Below are 27549 nucleotides of genomic sequence, written 5' to 3'. Positions count from 1 at the left end.
CCTTTACCTGCCCAATCCTCTCACCAGCCTTAAGTGTATTTATTTAAATTTTTTTTCCTTATGTGAGATGGGGTCTTGCTGTGTTGTCTAGGTCTTGAATTCATGATCCTCTGCCTCTGCCTCCTGAGTGTTAGGATTAAAGGCATGCGCCACCACCTACAGATTTGTTGCTGGCTTCTGAAGAAGCACATAGCTAGCTTTTACGGGGGTCCAGTCTTAATTTCTGTTACCCTCAGTCACCCGTTGACTGTTCCTCTTGTTTCCAGAAAGACGTTGTTACTTTTATGCTGTTTTTTAATTTCGGGCTTGTTTTTGGCCTGGTGATTTCTTTCTCTCTCTGTTACTCTTCACTGCTCAGAGGATGACGTCTACCTGCCGAGTGAAACCCTGCTGCAGGAGTATGTCATGAGCGACTACGGCTTTGTTTACAAGGGTCAAGAAAATTCCATTACCTCCAGGCCTTGGAACTACGGGCAGGTAACACCCGCTCCTGGACGTGGGACTGGGATGGGTGTGTTGGGGGCTGTTAGCCAACTAAGACAGTGTGAAGTGCTGGCCAATTTCCCTTCCCACGAGAGGGGCAAGCAAAGAACGTATGGCTTTCTTTTCAAGATTTTTATGCTTTATTAAGAAAGGAGTGCCGGGCAGTGGTGGCACATGCCTTTAATCCCAGCACTCCGGAGGCAGAGACAGGTGGATCTCGGTCAGTTTGAGGCCAGCCTGGGCTACAGAGCAAGTTCCAGGAAAAGCACCAAAGCTACACAGAGAAACCTTGTCTCGGAAAAAACCGGAAAAAAAAAAAAAAAAAAAAAAAAGAAAAAAGAAAGAAAGAAAGAAAAGAAAGGAGCAGAGCGTGATGAAAGTCGACCAACAACTGTAATAACTTCTATATTCAGTTACCAGCCCCACTAGGGGCCAGTAGAGCCTTTTATTCTTCTATAATTTGAAAACAGCCCATGGGCCAATGTCTCCTATCATTATGTTGGAAAAAAATCTTTTTTGTGTGCCTGTGAGCATTTTGCCTGTTTGTATGTCTGTGCACCATGTGTGTACCTAGTGCCCAAGGAGGCCACAAGAGGGTGATAAATTCCCTGAGATTAGAGCTACAGAAGGTTGTAAATTATGTAGGTGCTGGGAATCAAACTCAGGTTCTCTGGAAGAGCAGGTAGTGTTCCTAATTGTGGGGCCATCTCTCCAGTCCCTCTCCTAGTGCTTTAATTAATTAATTTTATTTATTCATGTGTGTGCACGTGTATAGGTACATGCATGCCATGGCACATACGGAAGCCAGGGAACAACATGAGGGAGTCATTTCCCTCCATCCACTGTGTGGGCCCTGGGGTTAGATTCCTGCCATCTGGGTTTGTGGGAGACACTTTCCCCACGGAGCCATCCTGCCTCTCCCCATCCCACCCTGGTGGGGGGCTTTTTGTTTATGTTTTTTAAGGCAGGTTCTCACTGACTTGATTTCCCAGGTTAGTCTTTAATTTCCTATGTAGCTCAGACTGGCCTTGAACTTGAAATCCCCCTGCCTCTGTGCTGCAACAGTACTGCCTTTGCATGAGTCACCAGGAAAGATACTTCTCATGCTTTGAAACTGTTGGGAAGAATTTTAAAGGAAAACCATTTCGAGACTTTAGAGAGTATGAGACATGTCTGTAAATATCAGCATCTATAAATACCATTTCACTGGGACTCAGGCATGCTCCTTCATGTAGCTGATGCTGAAGGCTTTTAGGCTTAGTGGTAGAAGTGAGTTGAAACAGAGCCTGTGGGCTTCTAGGTGAGAGATTTGCTACTGGCCCTTAAGGGAAGGTGCGACCAACCTTGCTCTAGGCGCCTCCGCTCCCCTTCTTAGCACTGGACATGTGGCAGGAAATCACATATAGTGTATCATTTAATCCGATAACATGTTACGACATAGTCACAGAGGATAAAGATTCTTTCTGAAAAAACTAACCACAACCCATGATCACAACTGGAAAAGTGAATTTTAATTCACTTTTAACTAATTTTAAGATTTATTTATTTACTATATATTCAATGTTCTGTTTTTCATGTATCCCCGCAGGCCAGAAGAGGGCACCAGATCTCATTACAGATGGTAGTGAGCCACCATGTGGGTGCTGGGAATTGAACTCAGAACCTCTGGAAGAACATCCAGTGGTCTTAACCGCTGAGCCATCTCTCCAGCCCAATTAATTTCAATACATTAAAAAGATCTTTAGTACATCAAATATCTAGTTACTGTGAAGCCCCGTTACTGCGTGCAGCAGGTGGGGTCAGGGGACTTTGGCTGTGGATGACTTCCACTCTTAGCCTCCAATCATGGTCCATGCGGTCTCTCCTCCCTGTTAGTCTCAGGAGTGGGGGATGTTGGGAGCTTTGCTGAGGAAGATCACACTCTCCCATCCCCCAACTCCTGCAACTTGTGAAGTGTTTTGAAGCTGAGATGGAAAATGGTGCATTTGACAGGCAAAGGGTCGTCACAAACACATGTTGTAAGCCTATCTCATAAGCCTATCCTGGCTTTTCCAAGGCATGCAGCATCAGCATCAGCCCTGACTCCAATACTCTGCCATCTTCTCCTTTCTTTCAAATGCTGGTCTCATCTGCAAATATGAGATCATGCAAATACTCATCCACATGGTCTTTCCCTGTTTCCACAAGTCCTGTAGACAGATGACCTAGGTCCTTGGGATCCACCATGCTAAAATACTTCAGGGAAATGTCTCCATGCTCCTCTTTGTCCTATCATTTTAAATCTGGGTTTCAAAAGTCTTCTCTCCCATTCTCTCAAATCTTTTGCATTTTTCTTTTTTCTTTCTTTCTCTCTCTCTCTTTCTTTCTTTCTTCTCTCTCTCTCTTCCATTCTTTCTTTCTTCTCTCTTTCTTTCTTTCTTTCTTTCTTTCTTTCTTTCTTTCTTTCTTCTTCTTCTTCTTCTTCTTTTCTCTCTCTCTCTCTCTCTCTCTCTCTCTCTCTCTCTCTCTCTCTCTCTTTCTTTTTTTTCTGTAGACCAGGCTGGCCTCAAACTCACAGAGATCTGCCTGGCTCTGTCCCCGAGTGCTGGAATTAAAGGTGTGCACCACCACTGCCTGGTTTCTTTTGCGTTTTCTGTCAAAGGTCACATAGCTTAGTTTTTTAAAGCGTTATTGCAATGCATTTCCAACTTGATTTCCATCCGACATAGGATCTTATTTAGTCTTATGACTAAATCCTGCAGGCCTCCTCTCACAAACACATCACTCCTTGAAAAACTTGTTAATGCCCAAGTTTCTGGACTCTACACATCTTTGCTTTTCTCTGATTTCTCTCTTCACATACCTTGTAAGTTCGAAGAGGACATCCTTGACATCTGCTTTGAGATCCTGAACAAGAGCCTGTACTTTCTAAAGAACCCATCCAAAGACCATTCTCAGAGGAGCGACGTGGTGTATGTATGCAGGGTGGTGAGTGCCATGGTAAGAGCAAAAGCTTGCCCCTGCCTGACAACAGCCTGAGCATCTCCCGGATGTTGTGGAAACCCACCTGTCTGCTCTGCAGATCAACAGCAATGACGACAGCGGTGTGCTGCAGGGGAACTGGGGAGAGGACTACTCCCAGGGCATCAGCCCTCTGGAATGGAATGGCAGTGTGGCCATCTTGCGGCAGTGGTCAGCCAGGGGCGGGCAGCCTGTGAAGTATGGACAGTGCTGGGTCTTTGCTGCTGTTATGTGCACGGGTGAGTGAAGTCTTACCCTCTGACTCTTTCTGGTTTCCCCTTCATGTCAGGCCACAATCATCCCTGCTCTCAGAGTCCACTGCCGCTCATGAAGGGCCCAGAGCTTGCAATGGCCCATGGCTAGGAGCAGTGTGAACACGAGTTCTTAACCTGCACACTATTCAGCCTCCAGGGGATGATCTTTGCAATCACTCCATAGTCTCTTTGATGAAGAATGTTAATAGTGGGCACCTGAGCTGGGCATGGTGGGTCATGCCTCTAATCCTAGCATTTGAGAAGTGAGACAGTTGGATCGGAAGTTTACTTGGCTATATAGGGAATTAGGCTAACCTGCACTAGATGTGATCTTGTCCCAAGAGACAGACAGACAGAGAGAAAGATGGCCATTTGGATAGAGCAACTTGTAGTCCCCACAAAAGGCAGAACACTTCTTCCCGCTTGCTGCATTGGGCCAAGAGGTGGAAGCTGAAAGTGTAAGTAGACAGCCTTGGATAGCCTGACCTCACAGGTAGACCTCCCTGAGAGACTTGACTTACAGTTAGAGCTTGGCTACCTTGCTAACTACCCGTGAGGAGAATACACACATTATTCAATTGAGTGCATACCAACTGTTTACAATTCAGTGCCAAATTCTTGGCCCAAGTATCTGGGAAGCTGAAGAGCCTGGGGTACGGAGGTGTTGTTACCAGTCTCCCCCATGCAAAGCACATCTTCTACGGGCTTGTCTAGTCACATTGTGTGCTGGGTGTTTTCTGCAGGAACAGGTGGATTCCATTGGAAGGGGGTGGGGCATAGGGTGAGAACAGTCTTCTGTCCTTGACTCATTGAAGGGAAGCATAGTCTTATGTTCAGGAACCTCAGAGACAGAGATTTAAATCCGAATACACATAAAGCGACCTCATCAGCTTACTTAGTCTGTGACTACTCTGGCCTCCTGTAGCCCCTGGTCTGCCTTGGCCTGGAAAGTCTCCCGTGGGAGCCAGGTGGCCATTATAAGATCCCCTTGAACCTTCCAATCCTAGCATGAACAGGAGAAGGACTAGAGGCCATGGCTTGGCCCCCTCTGCAAGCCCGTCCATCGTCACGCTTCACAGAGTGCTGGGGCTGGTGAATGGAGAGAACTGTGACTGCCAAGCTGCCCTGGCAACCTGCAGCTTAGGTCTGCGCCCCAGGTGCCCTGCAGATGTGTGGAAAGCCCAGTGCAGTGCTGGCGTAGACACGTGGCCCTGCCGGGACTTTAGAAACACGGGCGACAGCAGCCTCTGTAGACTCTGCCCTCCTTGGAAGAGTGGGTAGGAGAGACTTCTCCTGGACTCACTGGCAGACGTCCCAAGACACGCCTGGCTCTTGATCACACCTGGTTGTAGGCAGTTAGTTTGTGTATGTGTGTGAAGCGTGGTATGATAATGTCTGCTTTGAGTGAATGTGCCTGTGAAATCTTAGCTTTACGAACCATCCTGAGGATCCACAAGAGGGCGCTGCTGGCTTAGCAAAGATGGAGAGCAGTTTTTAATTTCCGATGTCATCCATCGTCTTTACAACGGAATGGATGCTTAGTCATAGCCTTGCTCTTATTTGTTTATTTAATTATTGACATATGTTGTTGTGCTGAGGAATGAACTCAGATCCTTGTATGTGGCAGGCAAGCATTCTACCACTGAACTACATCCCCAACCCTTTCATTTTTTTCTTCTTTCTCTCAACTTGTATCTTTAAATAGAATGGCAGAATCAGAATTTTAGAACTGAAAGCCATCCAGTTCAACTCTTCACTTTCTTACAAGGAGACTAACCCAGAGACGTTAAGCCTTGTATCTCCAGTCACACAGTTTCTCTTTGGAAAGTGGCCACACCTTTCCCCCCTTTTGGATTCTCACATGTTTTAGTCTCTCTGCTTTTAACTTGGAGAACTGCTGAGGGCGAAAAGAGCCAGAAATGACAAGTTTATTATTGTTTTAAGTGGCTCACAAATGATTTCTCCCACTTTGTGGATAGATACCACTGATGGGCAGGCAGGCAGAAGCTTTTCCGGGTGTCACCCTTTGGGAATAAAAGAGTTGCTGCAAATCTGAAGGTTGGAAACTATGCATGAAAAAATAATAATTGCTTGAAATAATCTTAGTCCTCTCTCCTTCTCTGTAGTAATGAGATGCTTAGGTGTTCCAAGCCGCGTCGTTTCCAATTTCCATTCCGCACACAACACAGACGGGAACCTGACCATTGACACCTACTATGACCGAACCGCAGAAATGCTGCCGACTCAGAAGCCAGACAAAATCTGGTAAGAGGTTTGGTCTGGAAAAACTCAGCACTATCCCAGGTAGGGGACAAATTGTGATAGCCAGGACTGAATCGGACAAGGTCCCTCTGTGCTGGCCCAGAACTCTCTATATAGACCAGGCTGGCCTCCAACTCTCAGAGTTCTGCCTGCTTCAGCCTGCAAAGTGCGGGATCAAATGTATGCACCACCACGGCCAGCTCCTTGATAGCTTTCTCTATTATAATTACTTTCTGATACAAATTAGAGGAAAAAAAGAACTATAAGCAAAGGCATAAGCCACTCTGCATAATGTCGGGTGCCTGAAAACCTGGCTCCTCCCTCCTTTCTGCAGGAACTTCCATGTCTGGAACGAGTGCTGGATGAACCGGAAAGACCTTCCACCAGGGTACAATGGCTGGCAGGTTCTGGACCCCACCCCTCAGCAAACCAGCAGTGGTGCGTGGGGATCATGTGACAGGGGCCATGCTCTCTGGGAGGCCAATGAGGGTGTGCACCCTCATAGCCAGAGTGGTACAGCAGTCTCCTACCTCACCCCCTTCCCAGGACTGTAGTCTAGGCAGTGTCAGATCTCAGGTATAACTTCGCCCATGATAGTGGGATCGCCTGGGGGAACGGTGAGTCTTTTTGTTCTTCCCTTTCCTATAAGGTAGGAAGGTGAGGTTGACAACAGCCACATCAATGCTGGTGACTGTGAGAACCAGACAAATTAGTGCGCATCAGTGCCCTTGGTAACCTGGAGAAAGCCCAGGTGTGAGGGGCATTATTGCCACTGCCCATCCTTTCTCATCACCTCCCGTGGCCACAGCCAGCTGCCTTGGGCCCATATCTCAGCATCCACATCCCGTAATTCCTGCTTCCTCCACAGGGTTGTTCTGCTGTGGTCCGGCCTCTGTGAAAGCCATCAAGGAAGGGGATGTCCACCTGCCCTATGACACCCCTTTTGTGTATGCACAAGTGAATGCTGATGAGGTCATTTGGCTTTTTGAGGGTGGCCAGGTCCAGGAAATCCTGGCCCATAATACCAGTTACATCGGGAAGGCGATCAGCACCAAGATGGTAGGGTCAGATGAGCGCCTGGACATCACCAGTTCCTACAAGTACCCAGAAGGTGCCTGGGCTTTGGATTTGGGAGGGAGTGGGGGTGTAGCCATTGGGTGACCCAGGTTAAAACAACACCACCTCCCCAATATGACAAAGTCCTAGGGGACTATTTAGGTCCTGGGCACTTGATCCCAGAATAGATTTGCCTAGATTTAGAAAAAAAGAATATAAGATGCTCAATTAAATTTGAATTCCAGATAAATTAAGACAAATACATTATTATAAATATGTCCCAAATGGTACATGTGACATTTTAAATTTTTTTCTATTACATTTATTTATTGTGTGTATGTGTGTATACATATGCATGTATATGTGTAGGAACATGTGCCATAGTGTGTGTGTGTGTGTGTGTGTGTGTGTGTGTGTGTGTATGTGTGTGTGTGTGCAGGTCAGAGGACAACTTACAGGAGTTGGTTTTCTTCTTCCATCACAGGGACATTGAACTCGTGTTGTACGCTTGACAGCAGATGTCTTTTCACTAAGCCATCATGCCAGCCCTGTGTGTGTGACATCTTTCTGTTAAAAATAATTCCCTATTTATCTGAAATTCAAATTAACTAGGTGTAACTCTGAGTGTATGTTCCACATAAGTCACTATTAATCTGAATTCAAATTAACTGGGTATAGTTTTTAGTGTAAGTGTATTCCCAACATTGCATGTAAGGATGCAAACATTACAATAAAGATTATTTGCTGATCTTGAATTCAAATTTAAGTGGAGTCCTGCATTTTATCCGGTAGCTCTCTCAGGGTCACACATCTGTCTCTCTGTGTCCATCACAGTAGGAGGAGCAGCAAAGGGAGAGGATGAGCACTCAGGAGGGCGAGGGCTCTGGGCCTGAGGAAGGGAGGGAGCAGACAGTCCTGTGAAGAGCTTTGGTGCACTCTGGCCACCCGAGAACTAAGCAAAGGCTCTGACGTGCTGTCGGTGGGTGAGCCGGACCATCTTCCCTGGCCTCGGCTTCCTTATCAGTGACATGAGATAGCTCTCCTCAAAGGGTTAAATGCGCTTGTGTGCAGCACACACTGGAAGCATCCACAGTCTGGAGCAAGTTTGAGTTTTGAGCCAGATGTTGAGTTATTCCTAAGGGGAAGAGATAGAGTTCTATCTAAAAGACTTGAATATGTGTTTTAGGAGAGAGAATGCAGGCAGGGAAGAGAAGCCTCTGGGTTTGATGATGATGGTGATGATAATGATGGTGATGATGATGGTGGTGGTGGTGATAATGGTGATATGATGGTGATGGTCATGGTGATGGTGATGATGGTGATGGTGATAATGGTGATATGATGGTGATGGTCATGATAATAATAGTACTGATGGGGCTGGAGAGATGGCTCGGGGGTTAAGAGCACTAACTCTTCTTCCAGAGGACGTGAGTTCAATTCCCAGCACCCACATGGCAGTTCACACCTGTCTGTAACGTCAGTTTCAGGGGACCCTGACATGCATGGCAAAAACACAAACACACATAAAAATAAAATAAAATATATTTAAAAAAATAATAGTACTGATGGCAAAGAACCACACTGAATCCCATACTCAGCAATTACATGACCTCAACTTTCAGCGATTCTGGCAACCCAGTATGGTCCCCGGGTTTCATAACACAGAGCCGAACACTGAGAGACAAAGAGACTGTACTCTGAGCAGCAACAACCCCATCTGAGCCATGATACTGCATGCCTCTCTGTGTGGCTATTCACTGTATATCCCACGGCCAGGGCTTCTGGCTGGCAGCTGAGAGTCCAGGCATTTGTTTTCCCAAGACGGTCATTGGTCCTCTCTACCCTGCCCCACTGATGTCTTTGTTCTGTATGGATCTGTTCTGCCAGGATCCTCTGAGGAGCGCTCTGTATTCATTAAGGCTTCCCGGAAGTTGCTGGAACCAAGAAGGGACTCTTCATCCCTCCTGGATCTCCTAGGGTCTGAGGGCTTTAAGGATAAGCCTGTGCAACTGCAACTCCACCTGGCTAGGGCACCCATGTGGGGCCAGGACCTGCTGCTCACGCTACATGTCCAGAGGGTGCCAGACAGAGCCCACAGTCAGGACCCCATTGGACTGATGGTACGCTTTTGTGCGCAGGCCCTGCTGCATGGGGGCAGCACTCGGGAACCCTTCTGGAAACATGCGGTACGCTTGAGTATGGATTTTGAGAAGGGTGAGTATGTAGCAGGCATGAGAAGGAGAACCCGTAGAGAGGAGAGTTTTGGGTCTGTGAATCACGCTGGCCTGCTCTAGGCAAATCACAGAGAAACCCTCTCTCAGGATGCATATTTTCCTGGTCAGGGAAGATGCTGTTGCTGCACAGCTGGATGCCAGTGCAGTACTTGTGACGTCGTCCTAACACGTCAGACAACAATGACTTCTGAGTGCATGATTCCTTTGTAACCCACCTCTTGGACTCAAGACGATGTTTTTACCTCTGTTTAGAGCTACAGTGGCCGCTCCTGCTGCCCTACAACAATTACAAGAACAAGCTGACAGACGAAAAGCTGATCCATGTGTCTGGCATTGCTGAGGTTGAAGAAACAGGGCGGTTCATTCTGGTCCTAAAAGATTTCTCTCTGGAGCCTCCCCACTTATCTATTGAGGTGAGGTCTCTGGACAGAGATGGGGACCCAGAGACTCTAAGATGTTCTCCTCATGGGCTTGGGGGGGGGTACCATGTCATACTGTATAGTACAGTCTCTGAGGCTTTACTCATAGGCAGTAGACTGAGAGGTTGTGTGAGCTCTGGTGCTCTGCATAAACAAAGGGTGGGACGTCTCATGGAGGTCACATTTTGCAGAGGATGCTGAGGAAGGTTCTCTGTGGAGAACAGATGAAGGCCCGTTACTGTGAAGGTGTATACGTAAGGAGATCCCTTCACAAAGGTAGAGATAAAAAGACAATGATTTGGGATGTGGAGTAGAGGAGACAGGTTTAAGACAGACCTTGTGGTCAAATTCAAAAGGTGACTGCTGATAAGATGTGGGGTGCCACAGGAAAGAAGAACAAGACGTGAACTTCAGATTTCAAGACCCAATGCCACAGTGGCGTGGGTGACTCTCCCAGAGGAGGGCATTAAGAAAGGTCCACAGAGGTGGGTGGGTGTCCTCCCTCTCTCCTGTCACCTGAGCTGTCTTTCCTCAAAGCATTCTTCCCTACCTTTCCCTTCCCCTCCCAAAGACTTTTCCAGTGCCTACCCCAAGTCCAGCTCTGTACCTGGAAGCCTGGTTAACAGCATGCCTGGCACTAGCCAGCAGAACAATGGTTGGATGGCTCCGTATTGGATGGCAAGTCGGCTGGCACATTCGCAGTCTTCACCTGGGCACACTCTCAGATTGTCAGGCCGGCTGATGCTGGAGGCCTCCTGGGGGGAGCTCACAGTGGGCCAGAGTTGCAAGTGTAGACACAAGCTCCGTGCTGAGCCAGGGCTCTGCCAGTTACCCAGAGCAGAGTCCTGGTTGTAATGGGATCCCCAAACAGCATAGCACAAGTCAAGGAGGCTGTGAATGGTTACCACGGCTGTAAGACCGGTGGGTGATTACCGTCCCTGTGCTGGGTTCCAGAGTTAGCTTCACCCACTTGATTTTGATACCCCTGTGGAGACTTGGTTCTTTTGTTTGAGTTCCAGGTAAGTTAGCGTGTGTTCTTCCAACTCTTTAATTCTCTGGCCAAGCTAGAGCATGCCGCCAGTTGTGATCTGGTCAGACAGAGCTCATTTGGATTCAATACTCACTTACTGATGCCCATCATCACTGTCCTAGGCATTGTCCTAGGCTCCAGGAGTGAGAGCAGAAGCCCCGCCTCCCGTTACAGGCTAAGGCTGTGCTGCCCTATGGCACAGACCTCAAGAGCGAAGCACTGAACACATCTGGGGGAAAATGAGTATGTCCTGCTGATGTCTGTGAAGATACATCAGGATGGGAAAAGCTCCTAGGCTAGGATCTAGACCCCTTGGTTAGGTCCTGACTGTCATTTAATCCATCATGGGATCTCAGCTTCATCATTCTTTGTTGGTGGAAGGATATCCCTGATGGCGCATAGGTGGCACACAGGACGCTCCTCCTTAGTCCTCTGCATGGGTTAGACGCCACTGATCAATCACAAATGACTGGGATTGTGCTTGGGATCCTACTTAACACATGCTAGACACTGCTAACCCTTTGGGACCAGTCCATCAGTTAAATCCAGCAGGCATCTTCAAATAGATGGTGGGAAGGGAAACTCTGTGCCCATTCATGACAGCTTGCTAGAGTGTCCTGAACTTGTAAAACAGGTCAACGTCTGTGTTAGTTTGTTATGTGTTAGGCTCAGTTTATAGTTGTCTCTACCACTAGGGGCGCCTAAGTTCTAAGCAGTCCTTGGTGGTCACAGGAGGAGTTACTGAGTGGGTGTGAGGCCTGGGGTACCTCTGTCTTCTCCCCACACAGGTGTTTGAAAGGGCTGAGGTGGGCAAGGCCCTGAACATCCACATCACCCTCACCAACACCCTAATGGTGGCTCTGAATAATTGCACCATGATTCTGGAGGGGAGCGGCCTCATCAATGGGCAGCTAACAAAAGAGTGAGTAATGCTACCACTGGCCTCTTGCCAATCTTCCTCTGGTGCTGGTTTCTGAAGAGCTGTGCCTCATGGGACCACTGAATCCTTCTCAGTCTCCAGATGTCACCTGTTGGTCCCCACTTCCCTAACCTCAGGAAAGCTGGCGGTTTGGTGATACTGAGGGGCGCTACTTATTAAGCAGGTCTTTCTGCCCCATTGCCCATCCAAACAGCCCATCCTGCAGGCTCCAACAGGCTGCTTTTGACTTTCAGCCTTGGGACTCTGATGGCCGGACACACCATCCAAATTCAGCTGGAGCTCTACCCCATCAAAGCTGGGCCCCACCAGCTACAAGTCCTCATCAGCAGTAGCGAGGTCAAGGAGATCAAAGGCTACAAGGACATCTTCATTGCTGCAGCTCCAGTCTCCTGAGCCTTCCTGATGCCCCCCCACCCCACGTGTCCCCGTTTCAGCCCCGCTTCCCGTCCTCAGTGTAGCCTTGCTGCTTTCTACTTCTCAAGGTGTTGTCTTTATTCAACCTCGGTAGTGGGGACAAATGAAACGCTGTGGAACCGCTGTCCATCCTGGGAAGAAGCAATAAACATGCATGAGCTCTCTCCTTGCGCTAAGAAGCTGCTTACTGTTCCCGTTGGCCTGGGTGCCCACTACGGGGCTGGGCAGGCCCTCTCTGCTCTTCCCGTCTTCTCTTTCTTCTGTTAAGGGCTTCATCTACATACTAAGCCCACCGGATCCTTTCTAATGCCAGGTCTCTACACACATATGCCCTCAAGTGAACGTAGAGGCAGAGGTGAGGTGAGAGCCTGAGAGGTAGCAAATGCAGGGCCAATTACCAGAAGCTGCCGGGCAGAATTTCCCTGTTACCTTCCTGCGAGCTCCCAGCAGGGCAGGGAGCCCGTCTGAGCCAGCAGGTACTTGGCGGACATGGCCATCTTCTATCCTTTCTTGCTACCCTAACTCTCCACAGCTTCTTCTTTTACATCTTTGCTATTTTTAGGACAGAGGGAGCCACGTTTTGCATTCTTCACTGTAGTTACTAAAATCTCCTGTGCTTATCCTTGGTAATGTGGAAAGAACCGAAATCCTCTCCCGCCCCCCCCGCCCCCCACCTTTTACATGCTATTACCACCCTGGTAGGCATTCTTTTAAAATCCAGGAATCTGGGCCCCGCCCTCCTTTGGCTCCTCTCACTGACGTCCTCCCCATCCAGTTCTTTTGCTTATTTGCTTGCCTTAGCCATTGTCTTTTTTTTTTTTTTTTTTTTAAATCTCAGGCTGGCCCCTAGGCTTGTGCCTCCCCAGCTCCGCCCACACCCAGCTGCCAGTCCTGCTCCACCCAGTGTGGCAGCTGTCCCTGTCCCCGTGAGCATCCCTGGGTATTTCTGTCAGTACTTCATGACTACTGAGTTCTGGGTGGCTCCTACCCTCTGGACAGGGTCACCTGTCCTGACTCGTTCAGAAATTAATACTTTGCTTCTCTTCCAAATGTCCTTCTCCATTTGGTCATTCCTGTCCTGGCTGCATCCCTGGTATAGCCAGGCTTCCTTCCTGCTGTGCCTCCAAGGGGTGTGTGTGTGTCCTAGTCATTTCTGTCTTCATAGGCTTCCTCTCAGGTGACTTCCTTCTCCTCACCAGAAAGTGGCTTTCGAAGTCATACTCAGTGGTGTGTTTTGAAGGTTTTGTTTTTTTGTTTTGTTTTGTTTATTGCAACCCTTCTGGTTTTGTTTCCTCTCCTTGGTCACATGAGCTAGGTCATCTCAAAGCTCCTTTCCAGTGGATCATCCCCTAGGTCCAGAGTATGAGGTTCGTCACACTGTGTGGTGTACCCAGAGATTAGAGTCTGGAGAGTTCATCTCCTTACTTCACAGCAAACCAGTAGAGTCAACCAAGGAGGCCAGGCAGGGACTCCTGTGGACAAAGGTGGCATACCCAGACAATGGAGCAAAGAGTTAGCACAAGCCAGGCCAATAGCATAGCTCCAGACTCTGCTCTTCCTGTCCCAACAAGGTACATAGAGTCTGTCATACTCAAGACATTTGAGCCGAGAGGTTTGGGGTCCATGATACCTAGCAGCAATGCATCAAACAACCCTAAGTGCTGCTCTTGATTCCATGGAGAGACCTTAGATGCCCCAGATGTGAAGCAACAATGACAGCCATAGGTTGCTGAAGAGGTCAAATTAGAAAGTGGATTCAATCGTGTTTTGTAAAATGTGGGACACCCCAATCCTTTAACTTTCTTGGTGCCTCCATTTCTGAGGGATGGCTGGGGGAGGGGGCAGAGAGCCCCATTTGGATCTTCTGATTCTGGCTGACCTCTGTGGTCGTTTGTAGGTCCCTCAGCACCATCTCCCTAGACTGGGGACCAGGGTGTTATACCAGGAGCTACACACAAGGAGGCCAGGACTTTCTCGGGGCATACCAGAAATTCCAGGCAGGGCTGGAATCAGCTCCCAAGTCTCTGTGGGTCTTAGAAAGGTTTGGAGCTTCCCCAGACCACCCTGCTTGAGCTGGCCTGTTCTTTGGAGATGGCAGGTGAGTAATCTACTTGTGTTCCTCTCCTGAGGTCACAGCCCTGCTTCGGTTCAGATAGGAAAGTAAGGTGACGCTCACAGATCTTGCCCAGCCTCTCTGAACAAGGGGCATCCTGTCGTGATCAGAACTACCTCCCTGCCTCCCCACACTTCCCCCACACCCTGTGACTAATGGTCTGTAGGACTAGAAGGCCAAACCTGTAAGTCACCTCCTTGGGCTCAGAGCCCAGGACTTATTCAGACACCAAGGTTCAGGCAAAAGAGTCACTGTTGGTTTCCTGGTCCCAAATGAGCTTTGTGCCCTTGTGATTCTGTTCTTTCTTTCTTCCTTCCTTCCTTCCTTCCTTCCTTCCTTCCTTTCTTTCTTTTCTTTCCTTCTTTCTTTTTTTAAAAAAGATTTATTTATTTATTATGTACACAGAAGAGGGCACCAGATCTCATTACAGATGGCTGTGAGCCACCATGTGGGTGCTGGGAACTGAACTCAGGACCTCTGAAAGAGCAGTCAGTGCTCTTAACCTCTGAGCCATCTGTCCAGCCCCCCTTCTTTTATTTTTATTTTAAAAATTGTATGTGTAAGGGGGTGTTGCCTGCATGTATGTCTGTGTACTATGTGCATGCCTAGTGCCTGCAAAGGCCAGAGGAGGACATCAGCTCTCTTGGAACTGGAGTTTCAGATGGTTGTGAGGCACCATGCAGGTGCTGGGAACCAAACCTGGGTCCTCTGGAAGAGCAGCAGTGCTCTTTAACTGCCCCCCTCCAGCCTTCCCCCTTTTTTCTTTTATTGATTTCTTTCTTTTTTAGAAGGGCACATAGCAAGATTTATTGGGGAGCAAATGAACAGCTCTCTGGAGCGGGAGGAGTCTTGCAAAGGAGTTGCTTCCTGTGGTACTTTCACCTCCCTCTCCTGTCTGTGGCTGCCGTACACCAGTCTCAGAGTGGTCCTGACCGTGACAAGTCCTCTGGGGAAGACAGTTGTGGATGCCCTGTCCTCTGCTCCAGGGATTATAACTGTCCTGGCAGGAATGAAGATATTCTTAAAGACACTTGTGTCCCTCCCTTTGGTTATCAGATTTTTTGAAACAGTGAATCCAAGGAATTGGACTGTCTCCAGGAATCCTATGCTAGGAGAAAGAAAAGGCTGAATCCTGGCACCAGCCAGTGAGGAAGGAGATGTCACACAGTTCTGACAACCTGCTGGAGAGACTCGGAGTGGAGACGATGGGACCACACCTTGCCTGGAACTGCTGAGCACACATACTCATGTTAAAACATCAGCCGAACAAGGGCAACAACAAAAGACAGCTAAAGGGGGGAGGCACAACAGAGCGAGGGCAGAGCACAGGTCTCACCCCTCCACAAAGAGCGAGGGGCAGAGCACAGGTCTCACCCCTCCACAAAGAGTGAGGGGCAGCTAAGGAATGCTAAGAAGGGGAGAAACACTCTTCCCTAGGGAAGAGCACACCAATTGGTTATCGAATACCAAACGGTGAGTTCTGAAAACATACATACACATTTTAGATACTGCATTAAACATTTAGAGTTACAACGCTCTGGAGTTCTGCTGCATTCCAAGGCTAGCCTAGTAGTTCTTTGCAAGGAGCTTTGGGAAAACAAATGTCTTGATTTCCTCATTTGCTATATAAGATCAGCAAGAACTCCTAATTCACAGGGAACTGAGAGGCAGCTCAACAGTTAAGATCACTTGCTGCTATTTCAGAAGACCCAGGTTCAGTTCCCAGCACCCTCATGGTAGCTCACAACCAGCTGTAACTCCAGATCCAGGGGGTCTGAAACCCTCTCTTGGTCTGCAAAGATACTTCATATATGTGGTACACAGATATACATGAGGGCAAAACATTCATGCACATTAAAATAGATAAATCTTTGGACTGAACATAGCGGCATATGTCCAGTCTTTAATTCCAGCTTGGAAGGCAGAGGCAAGATGATCTCTGTGGGTTTGAAGCCAGCCTGGTCTACATAGCAAGAGGTCAGTCAGATAGGGCTACATAGTGGGATCTTGTCTCAAGTTAAACAGTCAATCAGTCAACCAATCAAAGAAAACACCCTCCTGATTCATAGAGATGTGAGACTAAGAGGGATAATCACACAAGAATTTAAACTAATATCTAGTACTAAAAAATGATTGCATTAGTGGTAGTAGTACTACTATTGTCTACCGTCATTATTAATCACTGGCAATGGCGTTAATAATTATCATATGGAGAAATGTTTTGGTTTAGGGATGACAAGGCCATAACTCCCAGTTTGGTGTAGAATGTTAGGAAGGCTTCTTAGCAGGGTGATGCTCTAACCTGGAGACAAGTAGACAGACAGAGAGCATTTCAGAAAAAGAGATCATTCGGGAGGGGCGGGGAGAGAGAGCCTACACAGAGATGTGAAGGAGAGGTCTCCATCAGAGAACTGAAGGGCGTTGGCATACTTGGCCTCCATGTGGGAAGAGAAAGATGAACCTCAAAGGTTCTTAGGGTGATGTTGGGAAGTTCAGAATTCATACCCTTTTGGATCCTAAGCAGAGGAACTATTTGTTTGAATTGACTCTTTAGAAAAATCAGTGGTAAGACACAGAGGCCCTGGATTTGGGATAGAGCATGTTGGGAAGGAAGGGTACATGGGAAGGGATGGAGAGAGGAATGAGAAGAGAGAAAATAATGGAATTATAATTTCAAAAACTGTTGAAAAGTCAGTAGTGCTGAGCCCCGAGAAAGGAGGCGGGGGAGTTGGTTAGGAGTGGTTGTCTGGACGAGCCGGTGTTTCAGTGAAGGCAGAGCTGAGGGACACAGAGAGGAAGAGCCAATTCTAGGTGCTCATCAGGGTTTGAACTGGACTGATGCGCTAAAGAGAGGTAAGAAGAGGAGAAATGGTCCAGATTTCACCTTTATTGCCTGGGTGTCGTATCCTCACTCACCACGATCAGAAGGCGAGGAGAGAAGGCAGGTAGGTTGAGAGCAAGGGGCCAAGGAATCATTTGGGCACACGGGGAGTGAAGGGTCAGAAGTTGTCAAAGAAGAGGGGACTGCAGACCACAGTTCTGGGGGTCACCCAAGTCCATGAGGGGTGAGGGAGTGAGAATGGGTGAACCCCTGAGACATCCCTGGAAAGCACCAGCGTGGGAGTGAAGAGTCTGCAGGTGGGGTGAGAAGAAAATGACAGACTGGATGGGGTGTAGGAGAATACAAAGAGGGATGAGAGAGGGGAGAGAGAACAGGAGAGAGAGGGAGAGAGGCAGAGACAGAGAGAGGAGAGAGGGAGAGAGGGAGAGAGGGAGAGAGGGAGAGACAGAGAGAGAGAGAGAGAGAGAGAGAGAGAGAGAGAAGGGGGTAGAGAGAAAGGGAAAGGGGAATTTCTTAAACAAGAGATGGGCCTGCATGCGTACTAAGTTGTAGAAGGTCCCTCAAGATAAGAGCAGGAAAGGATGGGCTGGAGAGATGGCTCAGAGGTTAAGAGCACTGGCTGTTCTTCCAGAGGTCCTGAGTTCCATTCCCAGCAACCACATGGTGGCTCACAACCATCTAGAATGAGATCTGGTGCCCTCTTCTGGCTATATGTCATATGTGCAGGCAGAATATTGTATACATAATAAATAAATAAATAAATAAATAAATAAATAAATAAATAAATAAATAAAGGAGCCAGGCAGTGGTGGTACACGCCTTTAATCCCAGCACTCGGGAGGCAGAGGCAGGCGGATCTCTGTGAGTTCGAGGCCAGCCTGGTCTACAGAGCGAGATCCAGGACAGGCACCAAAACTACACAAAGAAACTGTGTCTCCGGGGGAAACAAAGAGCAGGAAAGGGTTCCTGGCAGATGAGAATGGTGTTGGGGGCCCGGGGACGGGAGTAAATGGAACGGAGGTGAAAAGTGGGTGAGAAATAAGGCAGTAGACTAGAGGATGGAGGTCTGAGCTACAGGGGCCAACGGTTTAAGGGAGGTCGAGGACTGAAGGTGGATGCGGGTGTTAGTGAGTTGGGGCTGTAGGTGTGCCCTTTGGCAGGGTTGTTCACTTAGCGAGCAGGAGGCCCTGGGTCTATTCCCCAGCACAGCAACACACCAACAACCTCCGGGAGCTCTAGTTGTGCATCCGTGCACCATGAAAGCTATTAGAGGACCGAAAACACAGGGGAGACAATGACACGAGTGGACAGGATCCTCAGAGGACCCGGAATCAGGGGACACAGGAAGAGGTAACTCCTGGTGGGGAAGACAGAGTGGGTGAGTTTCCCACCTACTCTTCACACAGGCTCCTTCTCCAGTCTTCTCCCTCTCTGCCTTGCTCCTTAATACATGCCCCCCCCCTCCCCATTTCTCTTTCTGGAGAACCTTGGGTATTGCTGGGCAATGGCTCTTCCACGAAGCTACATTATCATCTTGCCTTTCTTTTTATGTGTACGTATGAGAGCCTGCATGCTTCTCTGTGCGCCATGTGCATGCAGGAGGCCAGAAGAGGGCATCAGAGTCCCTGGAACTAGCATTAAAAAACAGTTGTGTGTCCCCCATGTAGTGCCGGGACTCAAACTCAGGTCCTTTGGAAGAATAGCCCATGCTCTTAACCCCTGGGCCTTCTCTCTAGCTCTAGCTCTGCTAATTTTACTTGAGATTCACTGTGAGCCTGGAAGGTCTCACTTAAAACAGTACCATTGCCAGGGGAAAAAAAAAAAAAGTCATACTAAGGATGATCTGGAGTAGGTTCTGTTTGCACTTAAACTCCAGAAAGAGAGGTCTCAAGCACTCATGGAGGCTCTCTTAGGTGTGAGCGATAGTCTAGGACCCTGACAGTCCTTCCTGCAGACGCACAGTTCCCTCCGTCCCTGTGAATGCCTCATCCGTTCCCCAGTTTCTCCTGGCTCCCTTACCATGGCCCTATTGCCTAAGAGCTACCAAAGCCCAATAGCACAAAGGCCCTGATGGTTCCACAGCCTCCACACCTCCTCTCAGGCGAGCAACACTGCCAAGAAAAACCAGAGGGCGAGTGAGAAAACCAGTTGTGATCTGCCCTGTCAGAGGTGGCAGCGCAGCCGCCGGCCCCACCTCCCCGTGCCTCTTGGAGCCTTGGGATGGAAGGGGAAGCAGACATTCCAGGATCAGTTTCCTGAAGCTCCAGTCCATCCAGCTGTCTGTGGGGGAGCAGCCCTGGAGCCAGCAGCAGCCAGCCACCATGGCCCAAGGTAGGGAAGTCCCAATGAGTGGCTAGAAAATGGGGACGATGAAGACCCAGAGACATGGAGGGCAGGTGGGTGGTTCAGAGGGAGAAAGGAGTGAGAGTCCAGAGCTGATCTAGGAAGGAAGTCAAGAACCTCAGGATTCATTGGTCCCCTGAGAACCAGGAGGCAGGGTGGAAGTAAACATGCTGTTGTGGCTGCCTCCACAACAGGTGGGGTGGGCAGGGCAAGGGATTAGGGCACTGGGATTCCTGTCCTCTGACCTTTTTTCACACTGGCCGACTCACTTCTCCAGTTTCTGCCTCCCATGCCTGAAAACCAGAAGGGTTAACCATAGTCTTGAAGGTTCCTTACAGTGTTGAATTTCTCTGATCTCCATCTCTTCTCCCTTAACTTCGGAAGTCATCATTATCATCTTCTGTCTACATCATCCTCTCTTCTCTAGATAAAAAGCCACTCTGAAGATGAAATGATTAGATGATGCCATCTCTAAGGGATGGGCTTTTAACTTACTCTATACACGTGACATCTTCACCTTTACTTACTATATGTAATACAATAAAAATTTTACTATTTCCTTCAATTTTATGTAAAATGTGTATAATTTTTAATTACAAAGGAAGAGTATGGAGATCTAGTTGGAGTAAAATAAAGCAATAATTTCAGATAAAACCCTAAGTACCCCAACCTCATCTTGAGTAACCATTGTTTCCAGTCTTTGATCTAGACATTAGTATTCATATATATGCTGAATGTAATCGATTGGATCAATATGTGTCACTATAAATCCAGATACTATCAGACTATAAATTTCAACTTAATATTTTTTCCACCAACTTCATGTTTTGGAGCTCTGTCCAGGCCAGTAGTAATGTATAGACCGACTTTAATATTTCTCATCTTGTATTCTACAGTGTATGATTTATTCATCTCATCCTCTTCTAATGGACACTTAAGTCATTCCCTTTTTAAAGACAGACAAGCAGTCTTACAGTCAGCATTCTTATGCATGCTTCTGGCTACTCATGAAGAAGTGTCTCTCTAGGACAGACATTAAGATCACTTACTTTCTAAGTTCTTCCTACCACCCCCTTGTTAGTCCCCTCATTTTCTCCTTACTGCAAGAAGAGATACTCTAATTGAAAATGAACATCCTATTTTAATATAGATAAGCGCAATACAGTATATTAAAACAATAGAATATTGTCTGGCCATGAAAAGGAAAGCTAAGCACAGTGCTTGGGTGCAGAGGCATCCGTGTGTCATAGGCGGAGGGTGACATGGCCGTGGTGTCTCTGGAGGATGCGATAGATTGGAAATGCTTCCTGTTGGGCAGGTGTTGCCCTGCCTGTTGGGTAGCCTTAGTCACACACAGACCTGAGCCAGTCAGCTGGTCTCCTAAAGGAAGAGCTGCTTCTTTTTCTTAGGTTTTCCCTGTGTAGCCCTGGCTGTCCTGGAACTCACTCTGTAGCCCAGGCAGGCCTCAAACTCAGAGATCCACCTGCCTCTGTCTCCCGAGTGCTGGGATTAAAGGTGTGCGCCACCACCACCCCACTTCTTTTTTTATTATTAGGAAGAAGTCAAGTTCTTTCCCAAGTGGCAGGGTTGGAATGTTCTTTCTGAACATGAATGGAAGCCAGAGATGGACAGCAGCTGTTGGGCAAAGAAAGAACTCCTGATTTGAATCACAAATCTGAGTTTAACTCGAGACAAAACTCTCCATCTATCAGAAGCTCTGTTTTTCACCCCCAGGTGTGGATGACATGATGTTTCATCTATCCAAGGCTGTGGATATAGTGCTGAGAGAGTCTAAAACTTGAAATAAGTGCAAGTGGTTTTGCATAAGACAGAGAACTCTTCAAATAGCAAACATGTCCATGAACCTGTATGTGCTGGTGGTTACTCTGCAGCTTCTTGAACAACAATAGTAAATGACCAGCTAGTGAAAAAGATGTATGTTAACATACATACATAAACAAAATAATCTACAGAGGTTTAGAAGATAAAGAGGGGGCTGGGTGTGGCAGCACATGCCTGCAATACTAGCATCTTGGAAGGCTGAGACAAGATGGTGCATGTGAGTTCCAGGCCAGCCTGGTGGGCTTCAGGCTAACCTGAGTGATTGTGATCCTGTGTGACTGTGGTCTGACTCTTTAAAACAAGAGATAAGGATTAATTTTTGAGTCACATTTGCTTCTAACTCCTTTATTGAAAAAGGCCATTCATTTGAAGTATACAGTTAAGAGTATTCAAACAGTTATGAAAATGTCACTACTCTCTAGTCTGAAAACACTCTCATCACCTCAAAAAGAAGCAGTCAGAGCCAGGTGTGGTGGTGTGCACTTTTAATCCCAGCACTCGGGAAGCAGAGGCAGAAGGATCTCTGTGAGTTAGAAGCCAGCCTAGTCTACAGAGAAAGTTCCAGGACAACCAGGACTATGTAGAGAGAGTCTGATAATAAGAATGAGAATAAGAATGAGAATGAGAAGGAGGAGGAGGATAGGAGGAAGAGGAAAAAGAGGAAGAGGAAAAAGAGAAAGGGGAACAAGAGGATGAGGAGGAAGAAGAAACATTTGGATCCCATCCCACCTTTCTCTAGTCCCTGGCACTCCCTAATCTACGTTCGATCTCTATGGACTTGGCTATTCAGACACTTCATAGAAATGGCATCATACAAAACGTGTCCTCTTGCGTCTGACTCCTTTCACTGGCCGTAATTTTTCAAGGTCCACTTATGCTGTAACATGCTCAGTTTACACAAGTCCATTATTTTAACGTGCTACATTTTTCTCTATTCATCAGCTCGTAGATAGTTGTGCTGTTTGAACTTTTCAGCTGTTTCTGTATAATGCTGCTATCAGCAGCCACATGTGGGTTTGGGTGACTGTATGCATTTCCTGTTCGGTGGTATACTATAAGGGGTTCGATCACATGGTAACTCTGTGTTCAACGTTCTAAGGAGCCTCTAGAGTTCTCCAAAGTGCTGTACCGTTTTATAAGCCCGCCGGCAAGGTCTGAGCGCCCCCACAGCACTGCATTCTACCAACACTTGCTACTGTCCATTTTCTTACCATAGCATCCTTATGGATGTGAAGTAACAGTTCATGTGTATTTACCTAATGACCAGAGCATCCTTTCATGTGCTCATTGTCTTTTTTTCTTCTCTTGTTTAGAGAAAGATCTATTCAAATCAGTTACCCACACTGGGTGGGGGACATGCCATCATGAGCAAGTAGGGATCATAGGACAATCTTGTGGGGTCCTTGCCTTCTCCCATGTGGGTTCCAGGGACTGAACTTAGGTTGTCGGGCTTATGCAATAAGTACTTTACCTACTGAGCCATCTCCAGAGCTCCAGTTACCCAGTTTTTCATTTAGGCTCCTTGCTTTTGTGTTGTAGGGTTGATCTATCCATCCATCTGGTCACAAACACCTTATTAGATACACAATTTACAAATACATCCTCACATTCTGCGGATTATATTTTCACATTCTTTATTATGCAGAAATGGCATTAGCTTTGATGAGAACGATTTACACTGATTCTGCTTCTCCTGTCATATCTAAGAGACGTTGCCGACTTTAAGATGAGGAGGATGTGGACCTGTTTTCTCCTATGTGTTATAGTTTTAGCTCTCGTGTTCAGATCTTTGATCTGTTTTGAGTTAATTTTTGCATATGATGTGACGTAGGCAGCCAATTTCCTTCTTTTTTATTAATATTTAGTTTGTATGTGTCAGTGCTTGGTCTGCAGATTTCTATGTGCACCATGTGCACACGTGGTGCCCAGAGGAGTCAGAAGAAGGCATCAGATCTCCTGGACTGGAGCTAGAGGCAGTTGTGAGTGGCCATGCAGGTTCTGGGAACTGAACCTGGGTCCTCTGTAAGAGTAGCCTGTGATCTTACCTGCTGAGCTATTGCTTCAGCCCAGACATGTGGATATCTATTTATCCCAGCGCCGTTTTTTTTTTTAAGGTAATGAGGTTTATTAACCCATCCCATCTGCAGAGGAGTCCAGCATCACTGTGTTGAATCCCTTTTAGTCCCTCCCCAGTGCGTTGTTCACAGGAACCTGCATAGTGATGCCTGATTGATCAGCTTCAGGCCGAAGTTCTCTGCTTCAAACCAGAGCTTAGTTTCCCAGTCTGTGAGGAATCCAGGGAGCTCTCAGGGTACTATCATGGGATGGGCAAGATCTCTTCTAAGTGTTTGCAGAGAGCATTTGCCCAGCACCATTTTTTGAAGAGAATTTTTCTATATTTGATTGTCTTGGTATTTTGTTCAAAGATCAGGGGTGTTGAATTTTTGTTTTGTTTCATTTTTGTTGTTTGTTTGTTTGTTTTTTGAGACAGGGCTTCTCTGTGCAGCTTTGGAGCCTTTCATGGAACTCACTCTGTAGCCCAGGCTGGCTTTGAACTCACAGAGATCCACCTGCTTCCCAAGTGCTGGGATCAAAGGTGTGTGCCACCACCACCTGGCTTAAGGGTGTTGGATTTTGCCATGTTGTTTGGTAGATTTCTTCTTTTTTAATTGACACACAGCCAAGATAAAGTAGGTGGGTCTCTGTTCTTCTCAGTTTACATCTAGCCTTGTTACATCCCTCTCAAATCCATGACCTCTTCTTATATTGTTACTGTTAAACACACAGATACAAAACCTACTGAGTGAATTTGGCACTGCCCCATATACAGTATGAGACCTCTTTTCTAAGACTCTTGGGTCTGTGTCTGTACTAATGTCATCCCAAAATTGCTTTGATTACTAGCTTTATAGTAAAGTATAGAAGTGCAAGCCCTCTGTTTAAGATTGCCTTAGAGCTGAACACGGGGCATGACTGTAATCCCAACACACTGGAGGCTGAGGCAGGAGGACTATCATGAGTTCCAGGCTACACAGCAAGGTAACTATGTTATCCTTCCCCTCAAAAAAGAAATAAAAAGATTGCTTTGATGACTATGGATCCTTTCTTCTTCCTTATTAATTTTATGATCCACCTGCCAATTTCTGCAAAATGGCAGTTGTGCTTGAAAGTTCTGATTAAAATTTTTTGAGAATTTTATACCCTCCAACTCCTCCCATGCTCCTCATCCCTGTCAGATCCATGACCTCTTTTTTAGTTGTTATTGTCACACAGGCAGAAATGTATGTATAAAAACTTCTGAATCCATTTAGTGTTGCTTGTACATACATGTGTTTAGGGTTGAACACTTGGGATTGGTTAAGCAACCAGGGAGCTCTGAAGAAAATTGATATTCTCTCTCTCTCTCTCTCTCTCTCTCTCTCTCTCTCTCTCTCTCTCTCTCTCTCTCTCTCTCAGCAGCCATTGATTGCCTGTACATGTTCATCTTAGGATAGAACCTTGGGAAATTTCCCCCATCCACACTGTCATGTCAACTATTTGTTCATTATGTAGGTCTTGTTTAGGCAACTGAATGTTGAGATTTCATGAATACAGCTTCTCTGTCATATTTACAAGACACAACCTTGCAGCAGACATCCTGGTCCTCTGGCTCTTACAATCTCTTGTCTTATGATTTCCCCTGAGGCTTAGGTAGGAGTTACATTGTAGATGTATCAAATGACGTGGGCACTTGGGTCTTTGGTCAGTATTGTGTTCAATCTAGAGCCATTAGAATGATCCTATTATTAATTGCCATTTGAATGATACCATCTTCTAACCCATGAATGTGGGATATTTTTCCATGGTTTAAGTGAATTTATTTAAACGATATTTTGTGGAAAAAGTTTTGCATTCTGTTGTGAATGTATTACTGATTATTTTAGTCTTTTGCTACTATAAATAGAATTACTTTTACATTTTTCTCAGATTATTCATTGTGGTGTATGAAAATACAGCTGAATTTGCATATTGGTATTGAATCCATCCTGAAGTCTTTATGTAGTTGTTAATTCTAGTTTGAGCATATTATTATTCTTATGTCATGTGTGAATACTTATTTCCAATCTGGATGTCTTTGATCTCTTTTCCTTGCCCAATGGCCCTGGCTGGAACCTCCAGTACACTCTGTCTTTAATGAGACAAGAGCAGGCAAGAACACTCATCTTTATTTTGCTCCTTATCTTAACAGGAAAGCATGCAGTCAGTGTTTCACTATTAAATAGGATTAGCTGTGGATTGTTATAGAGACCATTTATCATGATAAGGGACTCCCTCCTTAGTTGGTTGATTTTTTTTTTTAACATGAAAGGGTGTTAGACTTTGCCAAATGATTTGGTTAATTTATTTTCTTAATCAAAGCACAGCCAAGATAAAGCAGGTAGGCTTCTGTCCTTCTCGGCTTACATCTAGTGTTGGAACGTAGACAAAAAAGTAGCTAAGACCTGGGTGTGGTGGCGCAGACCTGCCATCCCGGAACTCCAGGGACTGAGCGAGGAGGATGAAGCGTCTGCAGCTAGCCTGAGCTGTAGAAGGAGACAAAACAAGAAATAAAGACTGTCTGAGTACCTATGCTGAGGCTAACGAGAGTAGATGAGCATATGAACACGAAACATGCATTCAGTGTGAGCGGTTAAGATTAAGAGCAATTCAGCTCAATACTGTCAAGCAGTGGGAAGTGGGAAGGAGAGTGGCCGACTGGGACAGGTTCCATGAGGGACGTCTTGGGGGACAGGTAGGTAGAGCAAGTCTTTCTCCATACCGCCAGTTCCCAAATAATCATATGGAGACTTCTTACTAATTTTGAAAGCTTGGCCTTAGCTCAAGCTTGTCCCACTAGCTCTTATAACTTAAATTAACCCATTTATTATAATCTACATTATAATCACGTGGCTTGTTGCCTCGCCTCTCTGTACCGTTCATACTTTCTCTGCAGCTGGCTGGCGACCCTGCCTTCTTCTTCCCAGAGTTCTCTCTCTCTCTCTGCCCTGAAGTTCTGCCTATACCTCCTGCCTAGCTATCAGCCATTCAGCTTTTTATTACACCAATCACAGCAGTACATTTTCAACAGTGTATGAATATCCCACGACAGGTAGGATTTGGCTGAGTAGTGAAGGATAATCTAGTTTGTTCTCTGTTGCTCTGATAAATCACTGACCACAAGCAATTTAGGGGAGGACAGGGCTTATTTGACTTAATGATTTATAGTCCGTCACTGAGGAAAGGCAAGGCAAGAACCTGGAGGCTGGAACTGAAGCAGAGCCCATGGAGGAGTCTGCTTGCTGCCTTGCCTCCCCTGGCTTGCTCAGCCTGCTTTCTTATACCACCTAGGACCATCTGCCCAGAGATGGTACCACCATGGTGGACTGGGCCTTTCCATCTCAATCAGCAATCAAGAAAATGCCCCCACAGACATGTCCACAGGCCAATCTGATGGAGGCAATTCAATTAAGATTCCCTCTTCCCAGGTATGTCTAGGTGTGTGTCATGTTGTGTGCTGCACTGAGGCTATAGCAGGAATAAACCATGCAGACAGCCTGCCTGGAGTGAAGGATGACCCTGGGGGTGGGGAGAATTGAGAACGCAATCAGAAGTTAACGCTGGATACAGAGGGCCATGTGTCGCGTAAACGAGTGCTCTACGTATCACAGGCTGTAGACTGTCTTAGAATGTTTAAAGCAAAATGAGATGGTGGGGTCAAACTGTTTTGAGGGAAGGTGGATGGTGTGTTAAGGGCAGAGATGCCAGAGGCAGGAGAGTTATCGGAGCCCATTATTGTCACTAAGGTCGAGACAAGGACAGTAGAACATTATAGGCACTTGGAAAGGGACAACCAACCTCAGTGAAACTGTAAGGGAATGACTGAAAGGACTTGGTTACAGATTGAGGAGGAGGTGGGTGAGCCTATTGTAATTTAAGCATTGTAAGCCACCCTCAGGTGACGGGGGACCATGCAAGACCATGGTCAAACAAGAACCCAAATACAGCCCTTCCAGGAGAGGCATACTAGAGAAGAGTGTGTTTAATCTGTGTTGTAGCCAATGATCCTGAAGGCTGGGGGTGTCCTTTCTGACTCTGAGTATCCAAACATCCAGGACACTGGGTCGGTGGCATTGGTGGTGGTAGAGGGCCAGCTAATGGCCTAAAGTGGAGCAGCTGTGCTAGGGGCAGGCGACCAGGAGCCTGTCCTCTGATTGCAGGTTGGTGCAAGGACAAGAGGGACTGTCAACTTGAAGCCCAGTTGGTGGAGATCAAGCTAGGGGGTGGTGTCACACACCTTT

At 46.9% G+C, this 27549-nt stretch overlaps 2 protein-coding genes across 2 annotated transcripts in view; both read left to right on the top strand.

Annotated features, from left to right (window-relative positions):
* Tgm7 (transglutaminase 7) overlaps positions 1–12232 on the top strand; it is a 46510-nt gene extending 34278 nt beyond the window's left edge. The window contains exons 4-13 of the mRNA XM_037204446.1: positions 359–477; positions 3334–3462; positions 3545–3722; positions 5864–6002; positions 6334–6437; positions 6868–7110; positions 8943–9269; positions 9542–9702; positions 11527–11660; positions 11912–12232. Of these exons, the coding sequence (XP_037060341.1) occupies positions 359–477; positions 3334–3462; positions 3545–3722; positions 5864–6002; positions 6334–6437; positions 6868–7110; positions 8943–9269; positions 9542–9702; positions 11527–11660; positions 11912–12071 (1694 nt within the window). The 3' untranslated portion in view covers positions 12072–12232. The remainder of the gene's footprint in view (positions 1–358; positions 478–3333; positions 3463–3544; positions 3723–5863; positions 6003–6333; positions 6438–6867; positions 7111–8942; positions 9270–9541; positions 9703–11526; positions 11661–11911) is intronic.
* A 6938-nt stretch (positions 12233–19170) lies between these two features.
* Tgm5 (transglutaminase 5) overlaps positions 19171–27549 on the top strand; it is a 36469-nt gene continuing 28090 nt past the window's right edge. Inside the window, exon 1 of the mRNA XM_037205166.1 lies at positions 19171–19378. Within this exon, the coding sequence (XP_037061061.1) occupies positions 19369–19378 (10 nt within the window). The 5' untranslated portion in view covers positions 19171–19368. The remainder of the gene's footprint in view (positions 19379–27549) is intronic.

Source organism: Peromyscus leucopus, chromosome 4, assembly GCF_004664715.2.
Source record: "Peromyscus leucopus breed LL Stock chromosome 4, UCI_PerLeu_2.1, whole genome shotgun sequence".
NCBI classification, from domain to species: Eukaryota; Metazoa; Chordata; class Mammalia; order Rodentia; family Cricetidae; genus Peromyscus; species Peromyscus leucopus.
This window is presented reverse-complemented; position numbering and strand designations above follow the sequence as displayed.